The following is a 12,899-nucleotide window of genomic DNA, read 5'->3' on the forward strand; positions in this document are numbered from 1 at the left end:
CTGTGAACTTCCTCTACTTGTGTTTACCATTTAAACTAGCTCAGTGCCAAAGTTTTGGTTCAGAATCCTCTGGCTTGTTCCAGAAATTAGTGATCATTTCCACACACGTGATTTATTGTATCAGGCTACTGTGATGAGCAAACTAGCTCATCTGCCAGATAGAGTTGCCATCCACTATCAGTATACGCCATGATATGGTGGTTTTTCCGTTTGACCGCAGGTAATATAATATGGTTAAGTATATGGGTAGTGTTTGAAAGCAACATGGGTATTTCATGGATTACCAGGTATGAATATATAGACTTTTTCTTTTTTAATTTTAAGAGAAAAAATTTTTGATGGTTTTTGAATTCATGTCATGGAAAAAGATGAGTTGGGCCAGTGACTTGTTGGATCACACTCAAAGTAGCTGAGTTTCCCTGTAAATGTAAATACTACATTTTTTAATAACAGTAGTTCATAGAGCTGTGACTGTATCTTTGTAATTTTTTTAAGAAGTCCTGTCTGCAGAAAACTTCCTATTTGAAGTTTAACATGATAATCCAAAATTAAATCAAGTCCTTTCCTTTTGCTGTTTGCTTCCAAGTCCCCAACCGTTAGTACTCTGCATGCTCTAAGCCCCACACAGCCCCTTATGTGGTTTGACTGGAGAATCCCAGACCAATGCTATCCAGCAGATGGAGGTGTTGGGACAAAAAATATTTCTAAATCTCATGGCAGTAAGGTCAGCAATATATTGAGTAACGTTTCTCCAAGCAAGAACTTAAAGAGGATTGTCCATGGAGGGGAAAAAAAAAGGCACAATCAAAAAATGTTGTGATGCTTCTGGATGCAAACATGTTGCCCGTCTTTGCAGCTTTCTTTAGCCTACTCAGGCACTGGAGCTTCCCAGTTCCTTCTCTTCTCGAAGGCCACTTACCCCATTCCTGACACCTCTGCAGCCCAGGCTAGGGGGAAGAAAACAGTGTCTTTTCACTTAAGTCGGGGAGAGGGGAAGAGTTGCGCTAGTCACAGAGTAGTAGTACAACTTGACATGGATTATGGTGTTTAATCACTTTTGGGGACCTAACCTGTCTTTGTGATTGTATTTCAAAAGGGAAAAAAATTTTTTCTAAACCAGTTTGATATAAAATACATTAAGCTGGGCAGACCTTTTATCCCATGTCATCATATTTTAGGATAAATTTGCATATTTAAACATGGTTGTAAGGGGGGAAATAAACCTGTCCAGAGTTGCTGCATTGATACGAATCCTATAAAAAAATTTAACCTTTGCACTTGACAGTTTATTCACATAGGGCATGAGGGTCCTCAAAAGTAATCATTCTATATTAAGGAATCAATATATTAAGGAATATATTGTGGTGAACTTGCACAAACCCAAGCCATTATTCATCAAGGGGTTTAAAGCTGGGAGTTGGAGGTAAAGATTCACAGCTCCGTTGCCTTGTTTAAACCCCAGAGAATCAAACCAGCTCAAGTAATCAGCTCTGCTGGACCCAGAAGGGTTCCTGCACGTAAGAAACAAAGATTCCTTCTTATTTCCTATTCTCCAGCAGCTCCCAGCCAGACAGGAACCTATTACTTTTTGGACTAAAAATAACTGTGCTTTGCGAACAAATCATTGTTTTTCCTCCCTCTTGTAATCTGAGACTAGGTACTAGGAAAGGAGGGACCGAGCTGAATGTTTATCCCCCCAAAAGCCTTTTACTAACCAGGCACAGTGAGAGGGAAGCTCCCATCTGCCTCTTGCTCTCTGATCCCTTTCTCCATGAAATGCAGGTGGTGCTCTATGTTAAAGAAGAAATGAAGAGGAATGACCTTCCCGAGACAGCGGTGATTGGACTTCTGTGGACCTGTATAATGAATGCCGTTGAGTGGAACAAGAAGGAAGAACTGGTTGCAGAGCAGGCCCTGAAGCACCTGAAGGTACAGGGTCAGCAGGGACCAGTCTTGGCTGCAGGCCAACTGCAGCTGGTAACTGTACGCATGACACATGGGTTCAACTGCAGTTCACCCAGGTTTAGGCCAGAGATAGATTTCCTGGGTTTTTTGTTTTTTTGTTATTGCTTTGTTTGTTTATTTCTTCCAAATTTGGCCACTACCTAAAATATCACAGGTGTACGGGTCTATGAAATATATTGAAGGTAAGTTCTTACTAAACACAATGTTGGGGGCGCCTGGGTGGCTCAGTCAGTTGAGCTTTAACCCACTGAGCCACCCAGGTGCCCCAAGATGCTAGGATTAAAAAGTAAATTTTGGGGGCACCTGGGTGGCTCAGTGGGTTAAGCCTCTGCCTTCAGCTCAGGTCATGATCTCAGGGTCCTGGGATCAAGCCCCGCATCACATGGTGTTCTCTCCTCAGCGGGGAGCCTGCTTCCCCCCTCCTCTCTCTGCCTGCCTCTCTGCCTGCTTGTGATCTGTCTGTCAAGTAAATAAAATCTTTGGAAAAAAAATAAATAAAAAGTAAATTTTGATTGGACATAATGTTATAATGAAATATCCCTTAAAGTGAATGCTTTCTAAGCAAATCTCCAGATTTCTGCTGTGATTCAAGTATTGTTGGCCCTGTACCTCCCATGAAAATTAACGGTTGGTTTTACTCCCCACTTCCGTTCCAGCAATATGCTCCGCTGCTGGCTGTGTTCAGCTCCCAAGGCCAGTCAGAGCTCATACTCCTCCAGAAGGTTCAAGAATATTGTTACGACAACATCCATTTCATGAAAGCTTTTCAGAAGATCGTGGTTCTCTTTTATAAAGGTATCTATCCATGTTGTTCTACCACTGCCTTTCCATGGGTTTTTTTTTTTGTTTTGTTTTGGTTTGGTTTTTTGTTTCTGTTTTCGTGTGTGTGTGTGTGTGTGTGTGTTTCCATGTTTTACTGAAGCTCCTCAAAGCCCAGCGCAGGGGGTGAGGCAGAGGGGGACATTGGGGTTCATGCTAATTTTTGCAAGTTTCAGTGAGGCAGCCATCTTCTGTGAAGAAAGTGCTAATGCCATATATGCATGGTTAGGCCCCTGGGCACATTGCCAGAGGACTGGTGATAACCCGGTTATTATTTTTGGTGGGGAGGAATGGTGAAAAAGACTGTAATAACACAAAGTAATTAGGTCTGCTTTTGAATTGTAAGGATTAGGTCTAATAACAATGCTACCAAAGGTTGCCTGTAGTATGTTCAGACCTTCCCAGGTGCTATAGTAGCTGACTAAAATTACTGAAATAATTAGCTTTTTACTTTGTATTTTAATTATTTGGCCCAACCATTCTCCTGTTTTTTAAGGAAGTGACTATTTTTAGATTTTTCACTTCACTGTCTTTTCATTGTGTTTGTAAGGATTAGGTTGTCATGACGACTGGCACAGCCTTTAATAAATGAATGCTTTTTAACTGATCTGTCTCAACACCTGTAGTATATAAAAATGATCCTGAACTATTCTTTGGTCTGAGTTCATGTAGTGTTATGGGGGGGAAAGGAGAACTGAAGAAATGATACATTTTGACCATTATAAAATGCTTGTTGGAAGGTACTACAATCTTAAATGGCAATTTAATTTTTTTTTAAAAGTATAAATTAACATCAACCAATATTTTCTTTTTTATGTGTTCTTAAATTTGTCAATTTTGAATGATAATTTGGTCATGTGGAGTGTAAAAAATGTCACATTATTGATTAATAGCTAATTTTAAATAGCTATTAACATGTTTGAGCATCTCACAGAGTTTTCATTGGCCATCCAGTTTCTTTAGATGCGTAGGTCTTGCCCACAGGTGTTTGGGTGATACTTCACTTCTCAGCATTAAGGTTCTTGGCACAACTTTTATATCAGGAGAACATGCTGACTGCCAAGTCCTATTTGAAGTTCAGTAATTGGTGTTTTCCTCTGGCCAGATCAAATGAAGTCCTCTTAGACATGGTCATGAGATACCAATGTCCTAAAACTAGGGCTTAAAGGACACCCAAGGTGACCCATCAGAACCAACCCTGCAGGTAATATTGCCAACCCACCTGTGGTACCCAGCAGCCAAGAAGGAGAAGCCGTGTCTGCCCAGTCGGTGGCCATTCTGTCAACACCAGCCATAGCTGACTCCATTGTAAACTGGTAGAGAGACCTGTGAGACAGGTTTCACGTTTGCTTTGTGAGTGGCCAGTGTTTTCCTCTACAGAAAAGCAAACTGTTTATAAACTAGTAGCCTAAGCACACAATGTACTTTCTTGTCACTTAATAGCTAACCCAACTAAACAGTGTCTCTTACCAAATCTTTTTGTAACTTAGGCATACTTATTCAAGCCTTATCTGCAGGAGCACCTCATTTTATTATTGGACTTACTTAATTCACACACACATACACACACAACTTTTTGTCAGTAATGGCGTCTATTAAAATCCTTTTTCCGTTTCCCAGTTTAACCATTAATGTCAACATCCTTCGCCATTGTGCTCCTTACAACAACTACTGACAACAAAACCGGTTGCTTTGAGTTATTTCCTATTCTTCAGCCCCAAATGCTAAAAAATAGTGACCTGAAATTATAAGATAACCGGATGTGGGTACCAAGAGTAAAAAGCAGCAGCATTAGCTCTTCCTTAGGCCATTGATTAACTAGGTCGTCAGTTTTTAAATAATAGTCGGTACAGTCTGTAGAAAGTATGAGCAGACGCGAGGGAACACAGGAAGGTGTCAGCATCAATTTTATCCTGGCTTAGTTATTGTTGTAAATGAAATTAGGAAACTGTAAAATGGAAAGTGAAAATACATCACTGAGAAGTGAAAACTAAATGCTGTTTTTTAGGTAATTTCATAATTTCCCACAAAATTATACATATAGTGTGTTTTTCTGAATGAAATAATTACCTTTTTTTTTCTCTCGGAAAGATGGAATCCCCAAGGAATGATTTTCCATCCTACTGTTAAAAGAGTTACTATGTTTACCTTCTTACTTTTTTTGGATAGCATTTTTTCTTTGACCTAATTCTACATGACAAACACCTGTGTATCAGGAATGTGCTTTTTTCCCCCCCACAAGGACTTAGATGGTCTTTTTTTTTTTTTTTTCAAGATTTTATTTCTTTATTTGAAAGAGAGAGAGAGTATAAGCAGGGGAAGCAGCAGGGAGAGGGAGAAGCAGGCTCCCTGCAGGGAGCCCAACCTGGGGCTCAATCACAGGACCCTGGGATCATGACCTGAGCCAAAGGCAGACACTTAACTGACTGAGCCACCCAGGTGCCCCGGGTTTGGATGTTCTTATGCTGTATTTTATCTGCCGAGAAAGGCTTGATGAACAGTTTGTATGTATTAACACACTCTCTTCCCAGTGCTACTGCGTGTATGAATCACCTTGTTAAAACACAGATTCCCTGGGGATTCTAGTTCCAAAGCTCCAGGGTTGGGCCCTTAAATTTGCATTTTAACAGATTTCCAGATGATGCCAAGATTCTTGGTCAGGACAGTGGGCTAAAGGGTTATTGAATGCCAGAAATGACAAATCCTGTGCACTGTAGTAACCTATTCCAAGATTATACTTACCATTAATTCCATGTACACATACACATTCAACAAATATCAAATAATACCTAGTTTGTTTCTGTAGTGAATGATGTGGATTCCTTTTATTTATTGTAAGGAACATTCTGCTTCAAAGCAGGTTTTTAAAAAATGTAATAGAAATAATGTGTCTTTTTTCATTTAATCTCTCTCTGTTATGTACACACACACCTTCCCTGTATTTCTAGAACTTGAGGATAACAGAAACAGGGCTATTACGCCCCGTGTCTCCTTGACAAACCTACTTATTTTAAATGAATGCCATTTTTGAAAGATTTTATTTTAAACATGTGAATAGTAAGGGAATAAATGTGAATAAACTGCAAGTAATAGTGCTTTTCAAGAATGAAGGAAAAAAGTGGAGATTGGTCATTGAGTCAAGTCTATATTAAAATCTAGATTTTTATATTACTATGCAATAAGAAAAATAGTAAGTCCATCGCTGATTTTCAGACATCACATTAGTCACTTCTTAAAATAATTTCTCTTCCTTTCTTCCTAAAGCTATATACCAGTCTCAGCATGTAGATCGGAAAAATAGAAGAGTCTCTTCTCGAGTACTCTTGGTACCTCTGTCATAGATTGTATTGTTTGCAGATAGCTCTTAGGTTGAGTTCTATCCTTCATGCATATTTTTCTAAAAGAAACTTTCTTTTCTCGTCCTAAAAAAACTTGAGTGGCCCTTTCACCATGTGTTCTCAGCATTCTTAAGGTAAATTATTTTTGACTTGTGTCTCTATGTGATATCCCTAAAATAACGAGTCTCCTAAGTTCTAAGTGACACGGTTTTGGGCTTTTCTTAAATATATTTTTTAAAGATTTTATTTACATATTTATTTTAGAGAGAGGGTGCACACACATACAAGAGCATGAGTTGGGGGAGGAAGATGGAGAGGGAATCTTGGGCTGACTCCATGCTGAGCAGGGAGCCTGATGCAGGGCTCGATCCCATACCCTAAGATCATGATCTGAGCCAAAACCAAGAGTGGAACCCTTAACCAGCTGACCCCCCCAGGTGCCCTGCAAGTGATGTGGATTTTAACTTAAATATCTAAATAATGTTCCCTCCTGCTTTGCCATTCTTAAATCACTTAAACCACTAGGATATTTTCTCTTTGATTCTCATGAAAACCCAACATTTAAGTTTTAACTCTACAAATTGAGAAATAGGTAGTTTTTCTCATCAAATTGATGAAATTGTCCATCAGACTTTATCAAATGCATAGTAGATGGCAGGCCTCCCATTAAATGCTGGAAATGAGATGATGAATAAAATAGTTCCTGACCTCCTAAATTTCAGAGTACAGAAGAAAACCGAGAATTATAGTCACCATTTCATTTCTAAAATATGACTCACACAGAGGGTGATGAAAAGCGATGGGATGTTGGAGGAAGGACCTACAGTATTTGGCTAGATAGAATGGAGAAAAATATTTTGTAATCTGAGGGAATTCTACATGCACTTGTAGTGTATTTTTCTTATTGTATTTTTACTGATGTTCTATATTCCTAGCAAGGCATTTCTGGGAGGTCCCATCAAACACCGTTGTTCAATGTTGATGAACTCGTCTCCCCAATTTTCCTTAGTGGGGGAGAAAAAGTTCTCTATCCCTCAGAAAGTTCTTTCCTCTTTAGATTACACTTTTCACTAAACAGAAGTTGAGTTTCTTCTTCAACTCAATGTTTGGCTTTGCCTCTGAAGTTGTCCTGTGTAGTTTGCTTCCTTATGGCTTATTTCCTGGTTGTAGAAATTTGGTCTTGTGGCAACTATTCATTACTAAAGTAGGCTCTTCTGAGAACTCACCTTTGCGGTTTGTCTCATTTTCTGTGGACGGGGCATCTGATTAGTTTTACCTAATGATTTGGTGTCTGTGGCTGACCAGTGATGTAGTAGTTGCATGGCCTCTTTCGGCCTCTGTGGGGCAATAAAACACATGAATGAGCTCTCAGTCTTCAGAAGGAAGACCCGAGGCAAAGAGGCACCTTCACCTGCAGTCTAATTCAGCTTTCCACCGTGAGCATTGTATCGTGCACAGTTCATTAAAGTGAGGAGGTAAAATAGTATTTCTCTACGTGTTTGTGACATTTTAAATTCCATTAAATTATAATAGCTCTATAGTACTTGCATATAATTTATAAATGGAAAAACATATGTTGGTTGTACATGCTTAAAATTGTCTTACTGATAGAGAGCATGACCAAAACAATTTGGAAATTAAGTGCTTTAAATCACAAGCATCTTGGTTGGGGTGCCTGGGTGGCTCACTTGGTTAAGTGACTGCCTTCGGCTCAGGTCATGATCCCAGGGTCCTAGGGTCGAGCCCCACATCAGGCTCCCTGCTCAACGGGAGAGTCTGCTTCTCCCTCTCCCTCTTGTGTTCCCCCCTGTTGCCCTCTCTCTCAAATAAATGAATAAATAGCATCTTATAAAAAATGAATCACAAGTATCTAAAAATGTTACAAAGACAAATTATATAAAAAGGACTTCTTTAAAATCCATGTCTGAGCCAGTAAGTGTTCTTGAAAAGTCTGTGCAGAGCAGTCTTACACAAGAGCAAGTCACTTCCTCAGCTGTGAAGTGTGTGCTCCTCATCTCTACAAATACTGAGCTTTGATGGCAAGTGGCAGGAAAGTTCTTTCATCGCTCTGAGTGGAGAGTGGGAGCTGGAAATGGAAGCTAAAGACTAGACACTAGGAGTAATTCTGTAGGACTCCTGATTATAATTTTTGCAGCCAGTTCTTAGGAATGAGCAAATCCAGACTTCCTTCTTCCTTTGCAAAATGTAGTGTATTTAATGATTAAAATAAAGGAAACAAACATGATATTTTCTAAAACCAATCATGGGCATTTTTAGTCAATTCAGTCTCTTCCACTGAATCTAAGCCAGTTATTAACTTTTAAAAAATACTTCAGGTTTTGGTTATGAAAACAGTGATGATGATTTCAATGAAAACAGTATCAAATTATTTTTCTCATTTTTTAAGTTAAAATTATATTTTAACTGCAAAAACAGCATTAGTGTGATTTTTCAGCATTTATAATGGATTGGGAAGGCATTGGGTATAATAATAAATTCTTTTTATCTGCTTCCCATCTCATTTCTCACTCTGAAATCCCAAAAGAATATCCATTGGAACATTGGCAAATGTGTAGGCAATTATTTTCCTGTTCCCCCTCCTATTCTTAACATTAAGTAGTCTAAATTAATGGTACCTTGAGGGCTTCATGACACATCTGTGGAATTTAGAATTTAAGGTAATGAGTAGTTAATAGATAATGCTTTTTGTTAGAAACCTGTAAGAAGTCTACCTAATATCTGTTTTTCTCTTAATGGAGTACAAGGAAAATATTACTCTTGTGGTTTAGGACATTATGTTATAGGAAATTCATGACATAGTGATAGAATAAATGTAGAATTTTGAGTAATGTGTGTATTGGTCCTGTGGTACACCCAGATAGCTCATCTTCACATTTAATTGTTGATAGCATTATTACATTCTACTTAGGTGTTTTTATTTGCCTTTTTTTTTCCTCCTAAGAGAGTAAATCCCCTTAAAAGACCAGTCATTTGAGGTTGCTGCTTAATCAAGATGTGTTTGAAGTTGGCAGAACACAGAGTGTTCTAAATTGCTGGAATTGCTGATTCATTTGCAAAATTACAGAATAACCCACTTCCTACCAGCACATTAGTGCTGGGAAAGATTTCCAGGTCCCAGTAGTGACTCACAGATAAGCTTGCAATGTATCGGGCCTGATGAGATGTATATCGTCATCATCGTCACTAAGGTGTTTGCTAAGCAAACTCCTGAAACTCAGCACCATGCTAAATGGCAGTGAGCTTGGTTCCTGTCTTCTTGATAAATTTCAGATATGGATTTCTTTCATAGCAGGGCTTTTAATATTTAAAATGATTGCTTTCTGTTAACTTCGAAGACCTAAAGTTGCTTTAAAACATGATATTTACATAGTAACGTTGAAATCTTTGACTTGAAATTGCAGCTGATGTACTGAGTGAAGAAGCAATATTGAAATGGTACAAAGAGGCACACGTTGCCAAAGGCAAGAGTGTTTTTCTTGACCAGATGAAGAAATTCGTTGAGTGGCTACAGAACGCAGAGGAAGGTATGATTCCATTTAACAACTTTGGTGGCCATTTAGCAAGTACTTTCTCACTCTAATTTAAGGTATCCACCTCTTCCACAGACTTCTTTTGCTTTCCTAAAACTCAAGTGCTTAGGGTGTTTTCCATATCAAACATTTTGCCTGCAAACTTAGCCTTCCTTTCTGAAATCAAAGCAATGAAACGTTCTGTATGGTTTATAAAAAACAAAAAAAAAAAAAGAAAGAAAGCCAGCCTGTTAAATTATCCACTCTAATGGGGAACAAAGGAATAAATCATCAGCCATTGTGAAAGGAAAAGAGAATTTTTGGCTTAATTACATTTTATGGGATTATATAGATTTTTACAGCACTTTAACCAGTTACGGGGATTTAAAATTGGAGCACTAGGTGGAAGAATAATGAATGAGAGTGAATCCCACTGAGCATGAGAAGTTTATTTTAGGTCACCCAGGAGAGTAAGAGTAATTATAGTCTCTAATAATATTTATGAGCAAGCTGCATTTTTAGAAAGGCAAAGTTCATTGAAAAGCGAAAAGGAGCCGAAGTTTCCTACTGTCCTCGCATATGACTGTCTTCTCTAGTAAATGTATGCCTACGGCACAAAAATGTCTTTGGGGAGTTGGGGTGGGGTAGCATATCAGAAACTCTTTCATGACTTTGTTTAAAGGAACCTCTGGGGGCACCTGGCTGGCTCAGTCAGCAGAGCATGCAGCTCAGGGTCGTGAGTTGGAGTCCCATGCTGGGCATAGAATTTACTTAATAAAAATTTTTAAAAAGGATGGAGGCCTGCGTGGCTCAGTCCTTTAAGCCTCTTGACTGGTGGTTTTGGCTCAGGTCATGATCTCATGGGTTGTGAGACCAAACCCGTGCATCAGGCTTCACGCTCACTGGGGAGTCTGCTTGATGATTTTCCCCCCTGCCAACCCACTGGTACACTCTCACTCTCCTCTCTCTCTCTCTCTCTCTCTCTCAAAATAAATAAATCTTTTTTAAAAAATTTTAAAGGAATCTCTGAATAAAATCCCTGACTTTCTCTTCTCTCCCTAGAATCCGAATCGGAAGGTGAAGAAAATTAAATGGCACACGAAGCACAATACCTAGGCTACCACACAACACTTTTACTGGGAATGCTGAACCATTTGAGAAGAAACTTGGCTTCTGTTTTCACAAAGAAGAAGAGGAAAAAAAAAAAAAATAGGATAGGCTTCCCTTGTGCAGAGGGGGGAATGGTTTTCGTTTTTGTTTTGTTTTTAAATGGAGCCCTGAGGCATCAGCTATTATTCTTGGGACTCTACCTCTCACTCACTATATGCTAACTTAAAGCCATTCAACAAGGAGTCAAGTAGGTATCTGAAATTAAATACTCAACAGACTCCTACTCTTTTTTAGCTGTATTTTTCAGGTACTGTGTGGTGAACGCCCCACTGGTGTCTACAACAGGGCCACTTTGGTAGTTGTGTATCTGCTTGTGTATGTGATTTGACAAACCAGTTTTTTAAAATAAATGGCTTTTTAAAAATCTGGGCTTAAATTCTCAGAGCTTTTCTTTCTTCAGTGCACCTGACATCTTAAGCAGATGACCTCTCATTGTTACCCTTTTTTTCTCCACCCGACATTGTGAATGGTTACATTTCTTGTCGTCTATAGGAACAGCCCTGTTTCTTCTACCATCGTGAGTAGCGCATTTCACTTGTCTTCATACTGAAATAGAAATCGACACAAAATTCATGCACATTAGCACTAACACCATGAGTTGATAGTATTAATAATTATTAGGTATGTAAATGTATAGTTCCGCACCTCTCATGTTTTCCTCCGCGCTTCCTTCCCTGTTGGGAGGAGAGCTAATTGATGTACATATGTAAATAGATCTTTGTTTATATTTCTAACTAGGTGAGTTTAGTCTTTAAATTATCTTGTCCTCAGTAGTAACAGTGAAGCATCTTCCTGTTCATGAAAGTTCATAGTTTTATTACACAGCTCTTTCTTAACTCCTGAAAAACTTAAGGCCTGCACCTGTTGCTGTCAGGGCAATGGTTATCTCCAAGACAAACATTTTTTCCTAAGTAAGAGTTGAAACAAGGAGGATGCGTGGCAAACAACATCAGCAAGTTAACTACATGAAGAACTTTATGTTGTCATGTCATCATCCTGAATCAAAAGACAGCTTTCTGGTTACCTGTTTGTCCTCAAGAAGAAAAGGAGATCTTTTCCCTATGACTTAACCACATACCTAAATCTGTAACATGATGATTCCTCCTGTATTTTAAACACTCAGTCTTTGATGAATTCCTTTCTTCCCATTAGAGCCCTGTCAGGTTCTCTATCCCAACATAGATCCTTTTGTAAAATCATCTGTATGTGAGAATGTCATTTTCATTACACTGGAAACAATAAGCACGGAATAACTAAGCCAGGCATAAAGAGCTTTACAGCACCTTGGAGTGATTAGAGTACCCCTGAATGGACATCTGTCCAATATTCTTTTTCTTGAAATTCTGCTGAGCAATGCCCCCTCTTCCAGACTAGATTTCCTTTCCGGTCTGGCTGTTCACAATTGCCCTTCTATTTTATAAAAGAAAATATTAATTTGTCTCCTATTATGGAGATGGAAACCACCTGGTACTAAACAAAGGGACAATTCTAGAATGTGTTGTTCTTCTAGAATAGTCCTGTGAGGGAAAAGCAGGAACCTGAAGGGAGAGGAGTATGATACCTTCCAGGCCATCAGTTCATGACAGGCCTCCGTTATCTACCTACCCTTTCACCTAGCTAAAAATTAGAATTATGAAGTGGTAGTTGCAACCTAGAGTTCGTGCTAATGTGTTTATTTGAATGGAAAATGAAAAATTTTAGTTGGAACATAAATTTGGCCATCTAATTTGCTAAGTGCTAACTGCCAGTTATGAAAAGTGGCATATTTCAGAAGTGTATTAAGTTAAATATGTATTTGATATTTGACAAAAATAGACTTATTAAAGATAAAATTTTGAATATTGCAATTTGTAATAAAAATTTTGTCAATTTTTATGTCTTACTTTATATACATCATGTTTAATTTTATACATCAGTGAGTAAGAGAATTTCCCCTTCATTTTAGGAGATCATGAATTAAAAGTGTGTTAGAGGATATTTGACTTTGTTCCCACTGTATCAAAAGTGACCACACTGAGATCTAGAAAGGCACAGAGTTGTCTGAGGCCTTAAAGTTAGTGACCAAGATGGAACTAAG

The 12,899-nt window shown here is 38.6% G+C and overlaps 1 protein-coding gene across 4 annotated transcripts in view; it reads left to right on the forward strand.

Moving 5' to 3' along the window:
* BZW2 (basic leucine zipper and W2 domains 2) overlaps positions 1-11,188 on the forward strand; it is a gene marked incomplete at its 3' end in the record, with an annotated part of 59,387 nt that extends 48,199 nt beyond the window's left edge. For 3 of the 4 annotated variants that reach the window (XM_080818501.1, XM_080818499.1, XM_080818500.1), the window contains 4 exons: positions 1,783-1,929; positions 2,622-2,760; positions 9,545-9,667; positions 10,715-11,188. In XM_080818501.1, the coding sequence (XP_080674627.1) occupies positions 1,783-1,929; positions 2,622-2,760; positions 9,545-9,667; positions 10,715-10,743 (438 nt within the window). Of the gene's footprint in view, positions 1-1,782; positions 1,930-2,621; positions 2,761-9,544; positions 9,724-10,714 lie in introns of those variants that run through there. The other variant, XM_080818498.1, reaches the window with a different exon arrangement.
* Between the last annotated feature and the right edge of the window lie 1,711 nt (positions 11,189-12,899).

The sequence above is a fragment of the Martes martes genome (genome assembly GCF_963455335.1).
Source record: "Martes martes genome assembly, chromosome: 11".
NCBI classification, from domain to species: domain Eukaryota; kingdom Metazoa; phylum Chordata; class Mammalia; order Carnivora; family Mustelidae; genus Martes; species Martes martes.